Here is a 19,115-nt window from a genome sequence, read left to right as displayed (position 1 = left end):
TTGCCTTGGATGTTTATTTCCACATAAATGCCAGAATATTAATATAACTTCATGTAAAATATTAACGAAAGCTGGAAAAATATTTTCCAAAATGTAGGTACCTTCATGACTGGCATTTGATCGTTACCAATTTTAATAATTAGTTTTTAATCCAAGTTTTTAATTTTGATATTTGGTAGAATGATATCGGCCATCTTCAGTACCATCGCCAAAAATACTTTTTTTTTTGTTTGACGTTGTCGTAAGTGATTCGTTCCTCATCCCCAGTCACCAACCGCTTCAAAAATAGGTTGATTTTGTTACGATTGAGCAACGATTCGCAAATGGAAATTCGGTCTTTTTTTTGCGCTAACTCGTGTGGTACCCATACTTCGAGCTTCTTTTTGAAACCAGCCTTATACGAATGATTCCAAACCATTTTTGTGCAATCTTCAGCTCTTGGGCAATCGAAACAGTGCTGACATGACGGTTGAACTCAAATGTCCACAATCTTATTGACATTTTCGACAATTGGCCTTCCAGTGCGTAGTGCATCGTTGACATCGAAATTACCGGAACGGAATCGACTTAACAAAAATTGCGCATGATTGGCTGTTATAGTATCGGGGCCATAAACACTATGTACATTTTCAGCCACTTGGCTTTTATTTTCGCCTTCATCGAAAAAGAACTGTAAATTATAGCGAATTTTCTTTTTGCTAGTAGGGATTCACGGTTTGGCTTGATTTTAGCTTGATTTGATTTCAAGTCAAGCTAAAGACAAGTAGTAGTTTTTCAATCTCAAGTCAAGTCAAGTATTTATTTATCAACTATCTGAATGATATCAAGCTAATTGATTTTGAGCAGTTTTATTGTGTAGTGTCACATCAACGAAAAATGACGAAATGAGAAGAAACCTTGCATAAAACACTTTCATTTATTAAATTTATTGTATAAAAGAACTCAACTTTTTCTAAGTAGAAACATAAATTAAATCACTATTATAAATCATAACAAAATAAAAAATTAAGTTTCTTGATATTGAGAAACGTCCAGGCTTTGTTTGATTTCATTATCTTCCAACCAGGATCTAAGACATATGAGGCATCTTATAGATATGTCGCCTAACCTATTGCGGGTTTTTGGATCTGTAAGAGCAGCTCTTGAAAATTCTCTCTCAACAGGAGCTGAAGATGCTGGCGTTGATAAAAAGTCCTTGGCCATTTTGACCAAGTTTGGAAAAATATTTCTGGAACTACCAAAATTTATCAACATATTTCATAAAAATGTGAGAAAATTACTAATAAAGTCACACTGGCGAATGCTTCACTCACGGCGCTAGAGAAATCCCCTTATTTAGTCTATGCGCGCACGAGATTGCTGAAATAACTATATACCGTGCGACGCGTGCATATCAAGCTTAAGTAATACCAAGTCAAGTCCAGCTCAAGTATGTTATGTTTCACGAGCTTGATTTTCAAGTCAAGTAATTGGTTGAAATGTCAAGCTACTTGGTTTGATGAATACCCATTTGCTAGGGTCCATTCTTGAATCGTGCTAAAACTAAATAAAGTCAACTAATCACAAAACTGTCACAGAATTTTTCGTAGTACGAAATCTCATCTAGTGGAACAACGCGAGATATATATAACTAAAGCCATTTATTGGAAAAATAATTTCCAATATTTCAAATACTGATCGACATTGTGAATTCCAAAACGAATTGAATTTCCGAAAAACGCCTTCCTTCTGCTTTTCAATCACTTCTTTCTATTCTGACGAACCTTTCTACAAGTGAACCCCTCGAATTCGGAAAATTCTATTCTATTCTCCTTCTGAAAATAGAACATTTGGGTCAGTAAACTGCCGTTCGATGGTCCCCAAATGTCCCCATTCCAAATTGAACCGATATTGGCAATAATGGGAAACGAACGTGGAAAAGGGGACTGAAAAACCACCCCTATAAGGGCGCGAATCGCCCGCAGAGGGTAGCAACAAGTATTTCTCTGCGAGTGGAGATCACTCATCCGATGTAGGAAATTTCTCTTCCGACTGGATTGAACGATCCAAATAAGATTTCCAGGTCATCGGGATAAGGTGTGTAAAAACGAGGGTTATACTGATCCAAGTACTCTGTGTAACTATAAAAGTAATCTCGTGAACTTAACGGATACTCACAAATGTTCGAGTAGATTTACTTCAAATCGAAGATGTGTTTGCTGATGTTTCGTTGTTATTTTTATAGTGTTACGAGGATGGCAGTGCACATCTCGATCCTTAATTAATGGACACATACATTTTCACATAACTTTTATTTTGGTGGTTGTCGCGATAAGATCATTTCAGGGTTCAATTTTAGTTTCACGTAGTTCCATTATAAATTTCTCAATACTGACAATGATTTGATTGAAAGATCGAAGTTTATCTACTCTCCTCTTACTCTTACTATGGATAGGTTTGTTTCTATCAAAAATGGACAATCTTTACCTCATTGGAGGGTTTTCCGATGAGAGCTTTCATATTCTTCTTCTTCCCCTCACATTAGGACTAAGGTCCTGTGTTTGCATCATTGGTTTCCCAGACGCAGTTGGGATTATGAGGTCAGCTTTCATACCATCTTATAGGTGGTTGTCCAGGTGGTCTAGGAGTATTGGGCCTTTTTTCCTTTGCATCTGGCATTCTATCTAGATGATCTCTCCATTCTCTTCTTCGGTGTCTTGACCATCTTACCACGTCCTGAATCTCACACATTTCTCTTATTTCCTCGCTTCTCTTCCGGTCAAATAGCGTATGTCCTGTTATTAACCTTAGTGTTCGCATTTCAGTTGTCACTTGTCCTTAATAGTCGCTTAGTTACTGTGTTCTCGGCTGTGTTTTCTATTGCATAAGTCATAATCGGTCTCACGCACGTCTTATAAATTCTGTTTTTGCTCCTTGCACTTATGTGTTTATTACGCCAAACTATATCTCTCAGGTAGCCTGATACAATTGATGCCTTTATTGTTTGGGCTTAGACTTCCTCTTTCAGATTTCTGTTGCTTGTAATATTACAAGCTTTAATTTTGATATAAAACAAAAAAACGAGTATTGTTTAGAAAAATCAATGGATGCTTAACGATGGAAAACGATTTCAGCCACATTGGCTTTCTGGATGGTTGCAGCATCATATCCTTTTCATGAAATTTTCAATAGCTCATTCGCACATTTGTGGCTGCATATCCGCGATAACTTCACGATCTCCCTCTTTCAAGTCTTGAATCGATTGTGGAGCATTGTCATAAACTTCATCTTCAATGTGCCCCAAAGAAAAAGTCTAAAAATGATAAATCACAAGATGTTGGCGGCCAATTGTGATAACTTTTTTGAAGAATAACAATGCCAGGAAAATTTTCCTGCAAAATTGCGATCGTTTTTTATTGCTTGTGGGGCACGTAGCACCGTCTTGTTGAAAATGATTGTCGTGGCTATGGAGAAATCATTAATCATGTCCTGTTGCAACAACCCCACCAAAGTTTTTTTCTTCTCCAACACTACAGGCAATATTCCCAGTTGTTCTTGAGCAACACCTCGATTTCAATTCTTACGTCATAATTTATCCCAACAGCTCAAAATTTACCGCCAGTCCGCGAAGATGCTTCACTACGATCTAAAAGTGCTTTAGTTTTGCGAACTGTGGCTGAAAAATTTTCACCATTTTTTTTTTCAAATTTGTTTGTTACCAATTTCAATGCTTTGTTGAAGCGTGTATTGTTCAATTCTTAGCAACGGCGTAGTTTTCACATGTGAAATATGAAAAGATGACATCTTCAAAAGTGAAAGCTGCCCAGATATCGGGCCATTCAAAATTAAACCTCTTATTGTAAACCCATCAGATCCTGATTGTCTTTTATGTTTCAAGGAGACAGCAGACAGTTAGCACGTTTGGCAATACTTTCCGGAATTTTTAGTCACGTGACCACCGATTTCACAGATTCATCAAGATTTATCTGAAATATACCAGAGCGTCTGCTGCTCTGTTGTGTGCTACTGCGATTCATTTGCTATCTGTAATCTGTATACCATTTAGATTAGATTAGAGGAAGGGCGAAATATAATCCGACGTATTGCAGTTGGCGCGAATCTTGTTGATTATTGTGTCTGTCGTAATTATCTGTACACCCTCAGAACATTAATAAGAGGAACGGATATCGCCTTGTAAATGATGCATTTGCTTGGATTCCAACATTCGTCGCTCCTTGTTTTATGGGACACTATAGCAGTAGCGTAGCATTATTTGATTTATTTCAAAATTACCAGTAGATGCTCAAAAATAGTTGACAATGTGATTTATTCATAAAAATCCTTTCGTACTTCAAAAAGGTCAATGTTTATCTCAGTTTAACGACTCAGCTATTGTGAAGATAGGGATAGGGATTCCGGATAAAGCATTCAACAATCAAAATAGGATTCTCCACACCTATGGCTCGGACACACAATTGGCTAGCTCGATTGTGATTGGTGACACTAAACTTCTATCTCTCTTTTATTCGGGATCAAGCACAAATGTTTACTTTCCGTTCCTTCTATCTATATTCTAAGGATATTATGTTCCCATTATTGTATTTTGGATCTAATTACACTGAAAACAGAAGAATAACAAGGTAGGTATTGAAATTTCTCAATACAAATAACGACGTATTGTCGATCTTCAAAAACTCAGTCCTGAAGTTTTTTTTATTATTATTATTATTATTGTTACAATAAGAGTAGAGGTACAAATACCTATAAACTCAAACTTAAAAAAAAAAATAACATTCGGAAACTAAATATAACTCAAAACAAAAATTATGGTTTACAATGACAAAAAAATTAGGACGTATTATTCTCGAGGTTGGGTAATCCATCGGTCATATCCATTCTTGAAGGCGTTGGTGAAGGTTGCATCTACAAGATCACTCGGTAGACTGTTCCATAAGTGGAACACCCTATTTGTGAGGAACTGCTGTCTCTGAGGCGTGCGGAACTGTTCTCTCCTAAGCTTAAGTGAATGGCCCCTAAGGTGATTGTGGTTTCTGGAAAACAAGCGACGGATATCGTCGCCAAAATGATTGCGAAGGGCTTTGAAGGTAAAAATGATACCGCCTCTTGTTCTCCTGTCTTCAAAGTTTGGCAAACTGAAGAGTTGCAGTCTTTCCTCATAAGAGGGTCTAATGGGTCCATAAGGAAATCGAGTTACCCACCGTTGAACCGACTCCAGAAGAGCTGCGTCTGCTCGAGATGAAGGCCACCACGCTGGTCCTGCATATTCCAGAATAGGTCGCGCATAATATTTTATCAGTTTGCTGAGCGTAGCATTGTTACAGCCGTTAAAGGATTTTGAAAGAATGAAAACAGTCTGCTTTGCCTTGCTAGTAATATGCGCAATATGTTTGGACCACGAAAGGTCGGTCGTGACAGTCACGCCAAGGTCACACTGATGCAAAACAGAAGGAAGGGTTTTACCATCAAGACGGTAGTGAAAAGATGGGTTTGTTTTGCCAATGTGTAGAACTGAGCACTTATCAACATTCAAAGGCAACAACCAATCAGAACACCACTGAACCAACCGGTCTAAATCCTCCTGAAGAGTGCTATACGATGAAAGAGGGTTGTTGTACAACTTCGTGTCATCCGCGAAGAGGAGGCAAGGGGATTTTAAAATACATGGCAGATCGGATGTGTACAGGAGAAAGAGAATGGGCCCAAGAACCGATCCCTGCGGCACGCCTGACCCAACTGTTCTGTTGGATGAAGATAAAGCATCACCCACTTTCACACGAAATGTTCTGTTGGACAAAAAAGCTGTTGTTGGAGATTTTTTAACAAAGTTCGACTTTTGTAAGTTACTTGATAAAACAGCTATCAGTTCTTCTTCTCGTAGTGATAGTCCAACAGATCTATTCTCAAATGGACTGTAATTGTGTTATTTGAATTCCTAGGTCTATAGGTAGGGGTAACAGAATTTTTCGAATTACAACAGGGGGGCTCGAAGAGCAAAAGTTTGAGAACTGCTGACATACATCATAGACATATAAAATCGTAAGGTATATTGTCATCAGATTTATTATATTTTCTTTGCTGAACGGTCCAGATGTGTAATCCTCTGAATCTGGATGTAATAAACGAACGATTCAGACCAATTCGAGCAGTCCAAGGTAATTGACGAACGCGCCATGTCATTTTGCCTAAAAGTCTGTAATTTTCCAATTTTGTTCTGACAATAGCACCAAATGACTTAGTTCGACTTACTGAATAATAATTCTAGTCCCATTTTGTCCAGCCCCTGTGTATACACGATAACCCTGGACTTATAAACTTGACTTTATCGTTGGCGATCTCAGTTGACGTTCCCTCTGATGTTGAAGTTGGCAGTTGAATTGAAAAATTTAACTAGCAATTTATAAACTTGACGTTTATATTCGAACACAGGAAAATATTCCTGTGTATTCATGGAAAGTTACCAAACCCAATACACTAAATTCCACAAATATCTTCTCAACGAACTGTCTGAGGAACGTGTGAGATGTTTTACACAAAGTGGAGGAATTATTAACCTTATTCTACTTATTATTCTGTGTTCCCGAAAATGAATGAATAAGGCCTCTCATATTGGTCAAAAGCCTAACGACATGATCAAGTCGCCTATAGACTGGAGAGCGGCATCTTTTTGACAACTGCAACGTCGGCGGAGTTGACAAATGACAGTTGGCATTTGGTGTATTTCAAATTAGAGAGTAAACGTCAACTGCAAAGGGGGACGAAAACGTCAAGTTTATATGCAGTGTATTAAAAACAAATCCATTATTTTTTAATGAAAAATAAGGCTCTAGTTACTATAGCTAGAATGAACCAATTTAGGTTTTGTATGATAACTTCTTGCCATTTAGAAAGTATTATCATTATACCTCTCTCTTTGAAGCTATCGTCCCGTTTGGCGAAAAATTGGGACAGTCGATTTTCACAAGCCTCTGTTGAAGCGAATTTTTTACCAGCAAAACTGTTCGCCTTGGACAGGAAAAGATGGAAATCGCTTGGTGCCAGATCCGGACTATAAAGGGTATGCATAAGAACCCCTCAACCAAGCTCCCGGAGCTTCTGGCGAGTGACTATCGATGTGTGTGGCCTGTGATTGTCCTGATGGTACACAATTCGTCTCTTATTGTTAAAATCAGGAGGCTTCTAGGCAATTGCTTCCTTCAGACGGTCCAATTGTTGACAATATAGTTCCGAGTTAACAGTTGTGCCAGGGGAGCGCTTATAGTAGATAATTCCCTTTCAATTCCACCAAACACACAGCAAAACCTACCTGGGCGTCAATCCTTGCGGCCGTTTTCGCTTGACGTTGTCGTAAGTGATCCACTTTTCATCACCAGTCCAAAGCGCTTCAATAGGTCGATCATCGAATATTCACAATAATAATTCCATGCCATGCTTCGTGCATGAGTTGAGATTTACTAAGATTTTTCAATTAACAACAGACAATAAGTCATAAATTCGATTCATCGACGGTGCTGGATATTCCTCAAGTTGAGACAGTTCTAAGGTTTGCGAACAAATAGACCGAGAGACAGATAAAAACTAAACGAAACTTGCTCAAAGTGCTCTGAAATGAACTGTGCGAGTGGGAATACCAAAATTGGAAACCAACATTTTTTTCGTCCAGAAAATGATCACAAAACTTCGATAGACTCGGTAGCAATATTTTAATTAACTACTTGCATGAGTTCATCTTTGAGTATGATAAATCATGATCTGTCTCTGAAGTTCTAATTGGAAATGAGTTCAATTATACCCCCTACATTTCCTAGATATCATATTATAGCAAGTAATAGAGCTGACGAACTACTCAAATATTCAGCCAAGCAACGTTCGAATGGAATCTGATCCTACGCACATCAAACATTTATGGAGTGAATCCCATATGAATTAGAATTGCCCCAGTTACCAATGGGTTGGATCCATTTCGCAGTTGTAATTACCATATTTATTTATGAAATTGCATATAGATCTCATCCGTTATGCAAACATATAGGTACCTATATTCATCTGTGTACACTTTTTATTAACAAATTCCTAGTTCGATCAAAAAATCTAATATCTATTTGCCATTCATTAATAGCTCATCATTTTCTATGAAGCAAATACAATTAATAGTTCAAAATTCGTTATTTGGAATTCAGTAATGGAATGAACAATCATCTGCTACTCATGTCTCTTTGAAATGTTGCAAGTTTCAATCGAAATATTTTCAGATTGATAGCATAAACAGAAGTATCAAATTACAATTTTTTTTTTTATGTCTGGTATTATTAATATTCAATATGAATTTCCTGGATTCCTTAACAATCATTTTCAATTCCAATACTAATATAATACGTTCTGTTATATTGGGTTATTGTTTTCAATAATGAACTTTTGGAATTGATTGAGAAAGAAAAATTTAACCCCCTTGAAATTTTTATAGTTTACGTTCTGTACTGTATAGAATCCAATTTTAATTGAAAAAAAACCGTCCATTTCCTGTCCACAGTTTTTATCTGAAAATATTAGGGATATTCGCATGAAATATGTACAAATGTTTCTTCTTAATTAACGAATGAAAATAGAAGAAAATTCCGTTTTCTACTTCAAGATTTAATATTATTCCAATAGAAATATGAATTCGAATCACAGCAATTTCTCCCTCAATAATGTTTCCTAATAATTTGGTATTCAATTCCGCAAATGATTGTGGATTATTTTCAAACCCTCAACTTATCTCGAATGATACAGTGTTACAGTATCAAACCACATTCACAATTAACATGCCCTTATCCAGGAAATTTGGTATTCACCTAATGAATTAATTAATGTGTCTGATAAATCAGTAGCCATTAGCTGTAAATTAGTTGTGGATTCCTCGATTGAGTGGAAATCAATTATTCCCCTTAGTATTATTTATAAGAGAAAATTACTCAACCGCAATAATTAACTACCTCAATGAATGAAAATGAAATCAGTTTCCTCTTGGAACATATTATATTCTTTGTTCACATCCGATGAAAGCGAAGTCAAAAACTTTTTGTCAGAACAAAATGTGTTAATTGGTGATGAAAAATTGCATGCAAAGAAAGAGGTGCTGCAGTCGTTGCCGTGGCAACCAATAGGTGGCTGTGGCGGCAAGTGGTAGTCGAAATAAAGAGATCGTATATGTCATTCAATAAGCTAGAGTATTTGTAAATATAACGCCATCGAAATATTAATCGATTGGTGTCTGCATCATAAAGTTATTCTCGATTAAACTTGTCAGCTTACTAGCCTAAATCCTCGTCATTTGCGGGAGGTTTTAAATTTCTGCTTCAATATAAAGAATTCTGCGGCTGAGGCTCATAGAATGCTTTCAAATACCTATAGTGAGTCCGCTGTAAATGCCGAGAGTGATTTCAACGCTTCAAGTATGGTGATTTTGATGTCAAAGACCAGAATAGCGGTGGAGGAGATAAGGTTTTCGAAGATGCAGAATTGGAGGCAATACTTGAACAGACTCGTGTCAAACGCAACAAGAATTGGCAGGATCATTGGGAGTGACACAACAAGCCATTTCAAAACGCCTGAAACAAGGAAAGGACCCCGCACGTTTTGTATGGGAAATGGCTTTCCGTGAATTTAGCTGAATTTTTGATATGTTGTAGTTCTTGATAAACTGATCAGAAGTGTCCATAGCCACAAAGCTCAAAAATGGACAGTTTTCGAGATATGGAGCTTTGAAAATGGATTTTTTGCAATTTTCGGGGTTGTTGCTCATCTATCGGGGAGCTCTCATTTCTGGTATTGATGGAATTTGGATGTTCGGCGGCCAGAACCCGACTGAGAAATGATCATCCTTGGTTATATTAGGCAACGAGATATGTTGAACGGCGTTTGTATGCTTGTGAATAGCTGCTTGCAAGGCAAAGACGGAAAGGATTTCTGCATTGGGACTCTAGGCGAAAAATGGATTCATAACGATAATTCCAAGCGCAGACAATCATGGGGATATCCCACCCATGCTTCCATGTCGATGGTGGAACCGAATATTCACAGCCCAAGATCATACTCAATAATTGGAGGGACCTGCTCGGCGTAGTGTGTAATGAGTCGCTAAAACCGACTGAAACAATCACAGGCAAGCGTTATCAAACGCAATTAATGCATTTGAGCCGAGTATTGAAAGACATACGGCGGCAATACAACGAGAGATATGATAAAGTGATTTTACAGCATGACAATGCTTGAAAATGTAGCGAAAGTGGTCAAGACATACTTGGAGACGTTGAAATGGGAAATTCTACCTCACCTGCCATTTTACTATTATTATAAAGAAGTAACAAATTGAATCAATTCATGGATCGCTTCAATCTACACAGCGATCGTTTCATTTACTCCATCGAATTCATAAATCACCACCAGACATGCACAACATTCATGACCTAGCCAGGATTCGAACCCGGTACCTTCGGCACCACAGCCAACTCTTCAGACCACTGTACTACTGAGGTAGTCTCTATGTATGGTTATATTTTTTGTAGTTTCTCTGGGTCTGATGACGCCAATGAACACTGAATCGACCTTCAAACAGAAATATTTCAGCATTTTCTTGCTATACACCTACTTACGGAAATATCCATCTGTTTTATGTGGACCACCCTACATTTCTTCGCTTTATTGGGTACATTCTTGTTCTTCCACGGATGGAATAAAAAAGCGGATGCTAAACAAAAAGGGAGATTCGATAATGTAAAGTATAATTGGGATAGCAATAGAGAAATCTCTACTAAGTATAAGCCAAAACCTCCAAAAAACCCCTGGCATATAATTCATTAAGATACAACTTAGTCAACTATCATGCAGCACTACCTAATGACAACAAAAAAAGAAGAAAGAGAAGACTTTTTGTGGAATATAATGAATACTCTAAAACCTCTCTTGATGCTAGGAGATGACTCCTGAATTCCTAAAGGTGCAGAATCGTTTTTCTCGGACATCCATTAGATCCCAATTCACGCCCTCTTAGCATTAGGATCCCGAGCACAGGTGAAGGGGACTGGAATGCCTGTTGAATACAGAAGCGACCTTTAATTTATATTTACTTCTGTAAATCCCTGGACTGATGCCGCGGCCGCAATTCCAAATGCCCTTCTACGGGTATCCGTTCCACAAGCATAACTTTTCTGAGGATATTACCTTTCATTTAATATTCCTATCATCTCCCCAGTGGTTTTCTTGATCTACGTTGGATGCTCAATCGTAGAACGTATACAAGCGTATCTGTTGGTATATTTACCTAACTTTGATGTAGGTTTATAATTGACCAACTTCGAAATTTATATACTCATTATGTACCGGTGATCTGACGATAAGAACTTTCGATTTGAAATGATAATGAAAAACTGAAAAGAGCCACACATGATAGGATTGAATTGAACGACCAAAAATGAATCTTTGATATCAGACAACCGAATACCTATTTGGATTCGTGAATTTCACAACTCACGTTCAGTTCAGAGCTATAGATCTTGTTTCTTTCTGAATTCATAAATTGTAAAAATACTGCGAGACATTCACTGCTTGTCTTGATATTCAAGCTACTTGACTTAGCTTGACTCGAAATCAAGTCAAGTAGTAGCTTTTCAATGTCAAGTCAAGTATTTATCAAACAAATACTTGAAAAAACAAGTACATTCTATCAAGCTACTTGATTCTGAGCAGTTTTATTGAGAAGTGTGCACAGCAATAAAAAAAATGATGAAATGAAGAGGAAGCTTGCAAAAAACGATTTTATTTATGAAACCATTGTTTACAAGAACCAAAAATATCAATTATTTTGAAATGGAAACACTAATAGAATCACTATAAAACATAACAAAATATAAAAGAAATATAGTTTCTCCATATTGAGCAGCCTTCAAGCTCTTTATTTGATTACATCATTCTCCATCCCGGATCTAGACACAAAAGCCATCTTATGGATTTCTCGCCTAATCCATTGCTGGTCTTTGTAAAAGTAAAAGCAGCTCTGGAAAATTGTCTTTCCACAGGAGCTGAAGATGCTGGCGTTGATAAAAAAATCTTTGGCCATTTTAGCCAAAGTTGGAAAAAAGTTTTCGTACTTCTTCCATTATTGTGGAATATATTCAGAACTGTCCGCACATGGTTCACTCAGAAATGTTTCTCTTTCATAACGCCAAGCCATTGCATTTGTTCGATTTATAGGAGATTTCTTGAATAAACTCAGGAGATCGATGTCAAATTCACCTATTCATCCTTTGAAGATGATCATTTTGTCTAAGCGCGTACGAGCTTGCAGAAATATATGCTGTACGACTTGTGCGTATCGAACTCAAGCAATATCAACTAGGTTGATATCAAATGAAGCAATAAATATCCCAAATTAAGTCAAGTTCAAGTAAGTTTGTCACGAGCTTGGTTTTCAAGTCAAGTAGTTGATTAATATATCAAGCTATTTGACTTAATGAATCCCTATTCATTAGTTTTAGGACTTTGCGCCAAAAATTCAGTATCATCACCGCAATACATGTTTGCAATTGCATGTTTATGTGTTGTTCAATTTTCAAGGAATGAACATTTTGAATTTTGTTTTCTTATAATATTTTCTTAGGAGATTAATGAATCATATTCTGAAGGAAGAATCAAATAAATTGAAAAGAACAGAAATCTCTAAAACACTGGTGTCTTAACCTCTGTCTTAACTGATTAAAAATTCTAGTGACTCGGCTCGGCATGAGTCCCTTTTCTTCCTTAAGGTGGCGCTACACGAAGAATTGACCAATCAATGGCATCATTTTAAAATACTCTTTCATTCTGTCAAAAGTCGTTTGATCTTGTTAGTATTGTTGATTCAATCTCAAAATGACAACGACAGACAATGGTCCAGGCTGCACAGGAATGAACAAAGCTATGTAGTTCATACTTCCATAATCTATTAACCAGACGCAGGACGCTATAAACTATTGGTGATTCTTCTCATATATGTTGATGTTCTTCGAATGTTTGTTTATTTTGACTGACTTCTATATTCATTCGTGGGTAATACCTTTCAATATTTGGGAGAATTTCTGTATGAGAATAAGTTCTTAGTATTAGACGTGACGTCCGATGCTGTTTTATGTGGACCATCTTGCATATCGTCTATTTTGTTTGAATTCTCTATCTTCCATGGATGCATTCATTTAATGCAGAGCTACCTGTGAAGTGAAATTAATAAACAATTGGATATTCAACAGAAAATAATATTGGAAGGACCATAAAAACACAATGACGATAAAAATTGTGAATAATTGGGATAACAATAGACAAATTACTAACTCATGTGTGCGCTGACCTCATAAAAGATGTTAAGAGAAGAATTTTCCCATGGAATCCAATGTATACTTTCAAATTTCGACTAACATGCTCTTATAGTATCCGGACACAATCGACATCCAGTGTCGAATTACAATCTACGATCTGAAAATAACTGACATAGTAGTTGACAAAACGTCTAGAGAAAATCCAATTAGATCATAGCTGAAAGCCACGTTATTTCTCAATTCCATTATATCAACAACAATCTCAATTAATCGCGTAATATCATGAAGCCACGAAGAGAGGACAAAGAAAATAAATATTTGCGGGATGTGTACAGTGTTCATCGTTTTTCATCCATGGTTTATTATTTATCTACCCTGATCACAATATACTTTGCGGATGTAGTAAAGAAACTGTCACGTCTACAATTGATGGAGATAAATGGTTCCTGTTCTGTACAAAAAATCGGGGGTCATCTATCATGTTGAAAACTCTATTTACAACCCCATCGCATAAAAGAGAGTCATGATACATCCGATTTTCGAGCGTATTCGTCCACTGTTTGCATATTTTTTCAGATATATGAGGGCTGGAATGAAAATTTAGTGATAACAGATTAAATGAAAGGGTATCATGCGTGTTGACGTTTAGCTTCACGAGCATCGAAACATGCTGTTGATTTTGTCGGAAATGACCTCAATTAGAGAGATCCCCCCTATTTGAATTATTGTGATATATGGTAATTGTGAGTTCGAATGAAGGCTCTGAAATTATTGTGTTTCTATTATTTCCCTCAATTTTCGGAAAAGGGTTCAAAAAGTTGAATTTTCAGTTGATGAGAACAGGATGATAGATGACCTTTATTCGTCTCCATTCGAATTGGCTACAATTTTCACTGATATATCGGCATATAGAGGTGAAAGGTTAATAAAAAAACTATAACTATAACTATTTCATGAATAAGGAATAACTCGAATCGATCACATCGTACTGTTCTCGAGGTATTACAAAAGAGATCTTGCTCATTGAATGTATTGTTTCATTAACAAATAATATTTACCAAGTTTCTTGTCTTTAGCTATACCTACATGGAAAATGAAAAAAAAAATTTTTTTGTTAATATTCGAAGGGGTGGAACTTTTTCAAGGAGAGGTTTCTCAAAAAATTTCATACCAAATACCCACCTTAATTTTCGTCACAGAATTACCCCTTATATATTTTTCGGATACACTTCACTTATACATTTGTAGTGACTCTTTGCTAGTCCAGCAAAGTTACCCATGACACTCTGAAATTGCCAGTTCACGTTAGATTAGTGAAGCCAAGCAGCGTCGAGGACTGATGAGTGACCACATAAGAACACCGCGTGCTATAAGGTTCAAGTTCATTTCCTTCAGGCAAAGTTCTCCGCTGTAGAAATGGAAGGTGCATTTGGCAGAGATCACTGAGTGCCATATTGATGGTTATATCAATAAAATACTGAAATATATAAACAATTGTTCATATATTTGAGCATTTCATCAACATTTCTGTTGATATCGTAATAATACCGTATTCATACGTTTGAAAACGACGTTCAATATTGATAGAATATTTATTTCCCGCGTCATATAAATATTATTTCCCACGTAATCTGATAAACGGTTGGTTACCCAAACATTTCACAACGTTATATCAACGTACCAGTGCCCATTAGGTATATACACACAAAATTCTAACTAGGTCAGATCTGTTGTCACTAAAATTATTACGGTTTTCTTTTCGATTTCAGATTGAATTTTTCGAAGATTTTAGTAATAATTACTTGGTGTTTGTAATATGAATGAATGAATAAAAATTACGATTTTCTTTTCAGGTACAACAGCAATGTCCCTCCCGTACAGAAATGTCACCATGTTTGTGTATGACGAAAAAGAATGGCCTGGACATCTTGTGCGAGTTCACCGACCAGCAGCACATCGTGGACGCGATGAGCATTCTGAAGAGGAAGTCCCTGATAATATTCTACCTCAAGTTGCGCCACAACAACTTAAGGAAACTGCCGGGATTCGTGTTTCTAGGGCTGGACATACGACACCTCACGATTCACAACAGCAGTCTGTCTGTTGTCGAAGAGTCCTCCCTGAGTTCGATAGGTAAAGATCAAAGTTTTAATTATCAAAAAAAAAATTTTCGTCATACTCCTAGCTTCTTCTTAAACTCAGAAGTTGAGACAGTCGGTTATGTTTTATAAAAGTAATACAGGATTTATTCTTATTATTATTTGAACTGGGGTCGTTGTGGCTCGGCAAGCCTTCCGGGAACTGCGACCATGTAGGTATTTTGTTCTCTACCCTACTCATTCATGGAAACCCAATGAGGTCGTCAATGACGTTGATAAAACTGACCTCCTTAGGGCCTTAGCCGTTACCTCCTGGGTATACAGGACCGGCTTCCCTATATGAATGGTTCTTAGGCCATGGACATGCAATGTGTTCAGCTGTTTTTGCTTCTGGTCCACAGAGCCTACAAATTTTATCTGCTGACTTTCCCATACGGTACAAATGATGTTTTTACCGACAGTGCCCCGTCAGCAGTCCCACCATCACCCGAAGTTCGGCACGTGATAGCTGCAAGAGCTTTCTGGCGTAGGTAGGTGAAATCATCAAGTTCTTGGCCCGAGTAAGTCCAGGAGTGTTTTTCCAGTGGGCTATCTTGTTATTCAACTTCAACTGCTGGACTGCCGCCTCATATTGGTCTTTTCCTAGCCCACCGAAAGGCTCAGGTCCAGCAGATGTTAACCATGATGCACTTTTTACAAGTTCATCGGTTTTTTCGGTTCCTTCAACACCACAGTGCCCTGGTACCCATAGTAGAGTCACTTTATTGCCTCTGGCTAGTTGCTTATGGTGTTACGGTACTCCCAGGTCAACAGAGACCCCTGGAAGTACGATTCCAGGGATCTCAGCGTGGTCTGGCTGTCCGTAGTGAAGTAGACATGCGCCCCCTTGAGGTTCATTTTAAGACACTCCTGAGCGCATATGTAAACAGCCAGTATCTTAGTCTGTAAAATAGAGGGCTCACTTCCCAGGGCTTTAGAGGTCCCTAGTTTAGTTCCATACACCTCAATGCCAGTACCTCTCTCTGATTTTGATCTATCAGTAAACCATATGGATGACGTTTTGTCCAAATAATTAACGAAAATTATTACACTAGGACGGTCATTTATGACAGTTTCAAAGGGCGTTTCAAAATCGAAGATGGTTGGCATATCATCCGATGGTTTTGCCAAGAGGTTTGAATCCAACCCAGTTTTCATGTAGGAGCTTTCATTGAGGGAAATTCTTATTGCTTTGAGCAGGCTGCATTTCCTCACGTGTAGATGTAAGTGAGGCTAATACAGGGTTTACAGTAGACCTTTTTCGTGTATATTTTGGAGTCCGCCGTGCTGGAAATACTCATGCGTACTAATAAATATTCTAAACTAAATTAAAAAAATACCACGAGCTCTAACCTGTTCTTTATTGCATCAGGAAAAGAAAGGTTGTGTGCTAAATGACATATTTTGTCTTATTTCAGGTAAAATGTTGACGCAGCTTGACGTATCACAAAACAGCTTAACCACCGTACCCTCTGCCGCATATAGGAATCTTCATCAGCTTCTTATTCTGAACATGAACCACAACAAAATCAGCAGTTTACACGGCAAGGCATTTCAGGGACTTGATACTTTGGAAATACTCACGTTGTATGAAAACAAACTAACATCTATTGATTCGGAGGCTTTCGTTGGATTGGAGAAGTGAGTATAAAACATTTTATTGGATATGGCGTTATGGTTTTATAGTGTTTTCCTGTTGTTTTTCGAGATGATATCATTGCGTATTTTTGACAGAGGTTTGGATGATCAGATAATGTGGGATCGCAATCAATCACAAGGCTAGCTAGAAACTCAAAATGTTATTTGACACTTTATTTCTTTCGGGAATCACCTTAATTCCTAAGAGAAATTGGCTAATTTTTTTTAGTTGAATATGCCATTCAATCCACGAGACTATCTAATCTATCTATCTGATGAATGAATTCTTTGACGATATCAAGGAATACAGTATTGAAGTTGAAGAAATCCCAGCTACCTAAAATTTACAATTTAGAACATTGAATTGGAATCGTTATTATATTTTTTCAAGGTCTTGAAAGGTGAAAACTGGAGGATATGAAATCATTCAGTAGATTCGCAAATATTTGTTTAGGCGTTCTCTGACAGCTTAGCATCGATTAAAAATTTTAGGAAATGAGGAATTTCGCACATATTTATCACCTCATCAGAACTCTCCAGATCCAACTACTGACAAAAATTATGAATGAAAATATTTCAAGAGACAATACCTAAGAATTGAAAAATCAGAATCACCCTAGTCGTAAGATTTCATGAAATTGCTCAGCTTCCAATGCTACTCCACAATGAAGATTGAGTTTATTCCTCTGAATATGCTTAATAATTGTGTACCAGATGAATTTTCACTTCTCAATCGTGGCTGTTGTAGTACGTCAGATAGTGTTTGGACAATTTAATTGATATTAAAAAAGGGGTTATAAAAATAATTATAATAATAAAATTTGTACAACTCTTCTCCTTATAAAAGATGTATTGGCTATTAAAGATTTGTTGCAACTCTTCTCCATATAAAAGAGGTATTGGCTATTGGAGCTCACAAAGTTCGAGCAATTAAATAATAGTGATCAATTCAAAAAGCAGCCAGTTGCGTGAAAGATAGCGTCAAATTTTATATTACATATAATGAAACTTCTCGAGGAGACTTAGCTTCTGGATGACTCAACAAGAAAGCAATAACGATTTAGTGAAAATCACAAATCAAATAGTAACCTCGAATGGTATTAGCTTCAATTTAAAAATCCGACTAGCGCTCACGTCGAAAAACCTAATTAGAACATGAAAAAACAAAAATGCATATTGCATAAATCCTATCAAACTTCCCAAGATATTGTATCATATAAAATGCATAAGGTCCATGGAACAAATGATCTTAGACATGAAACCAGAGATGCTCCAATGGATTCACAACAATAAGTCGACGCAAAAAAATTAAATAACTTGCGGTGTTAACAAGAAATAAAAGATAACTACAAGCTCAGAGGTGCTGAGAGGCTTCGATTTATATTTCTATAATTGGATCTTAAAGCACTTCTGCGTCCGTTGAGAATCATCTGAAGGAAAATTACCTCGAGCCGTTGGACGTCAAAATTGATTTCTCAGAGTACACTGATGAGAACAAATCTTATATTGTCACCATACCAGCAAATATGAGACAAAAATTGAAGAAACCAGAGCTTTAACCTGAAAAAGCAATCACTTCGAATTTTTTTCGTTGCCTGGAGGTGAGTCTTGAAGGCAACATGTGAATGAAGATGAGAACAAACACAAATTGAATATATTTTATCAGAACATTCAATGTTTTCGGAATAAAATCAATTAAATGAAGGGTTTATCTGCAACAATACCTAATCATCTCATGAGCTTGGAGGAACAATGGCTCTGAAATAGTTCGGATGAACTACTGAGAGTAGCTCATAATTTTCCTTGAACTGATCATAAACATGGTACCATCATGCAACTTGTGGATAATATAATAAATTTGACTACGCTAGACTGGACAAACTTCAGACAATAGATGTGATTAACTATGAGATATGTATTGTGGGTCTATCGATTATGGGCTTGATGGGGATAATAATAATTTATGGGTGACCATAGAATTGTTGAATGTATTCGTTACTACTTTAACATAAAT

General features: G+C 36.9%; 1 protein-coding gene across 4 annotated transcripts in view; it reads left to right on the top strand.

The window, feature by feature from the left end:
* The window catches only part of LOC123680430 (leucine-rich repeat-containing protein 15-like), a 150,396-nt gene that overhangs the window by 88,563 nt on the left and 42,718 nt on the right, over positions 1-19,115 (top strand). For all 4 annotated transcript variants that reach the window (XM_045618328.1, XM_045618327.1, XM_045618326.1 and 1 more), the window contains exons 3-4: positions 15,179-15,458; positions 16,882-17,104. In XM_045618328.1, the coding sequence (XP_045474284.1) occupies positions 15,179-15,458; positions 16,882-17,104 (503 nt within the window). The remainder of the gene's footprint in view (positions 1-15,178; positions 15,459-16,881; positions 17,105-19,115) is intronic.

Source organism: Harmonia axyridis, chromosome 5, assembly GCF_914767665.1.
Source record: "Harmonia axyridis chromosome 5, icHarAxyr1.1, whole genome shotgun sequence".
NCBI lineage: Eukaryota > Metazoa > Arthropoda > Insecta > Coleoptera > Coccinellidae > Harmonia > Harmonia axyridis.
The sequence above is the reverse complement of the archived record's forward strand: the minus strand, read 5'-3'. Positions and strand labels throughout refer to the sequence as shown.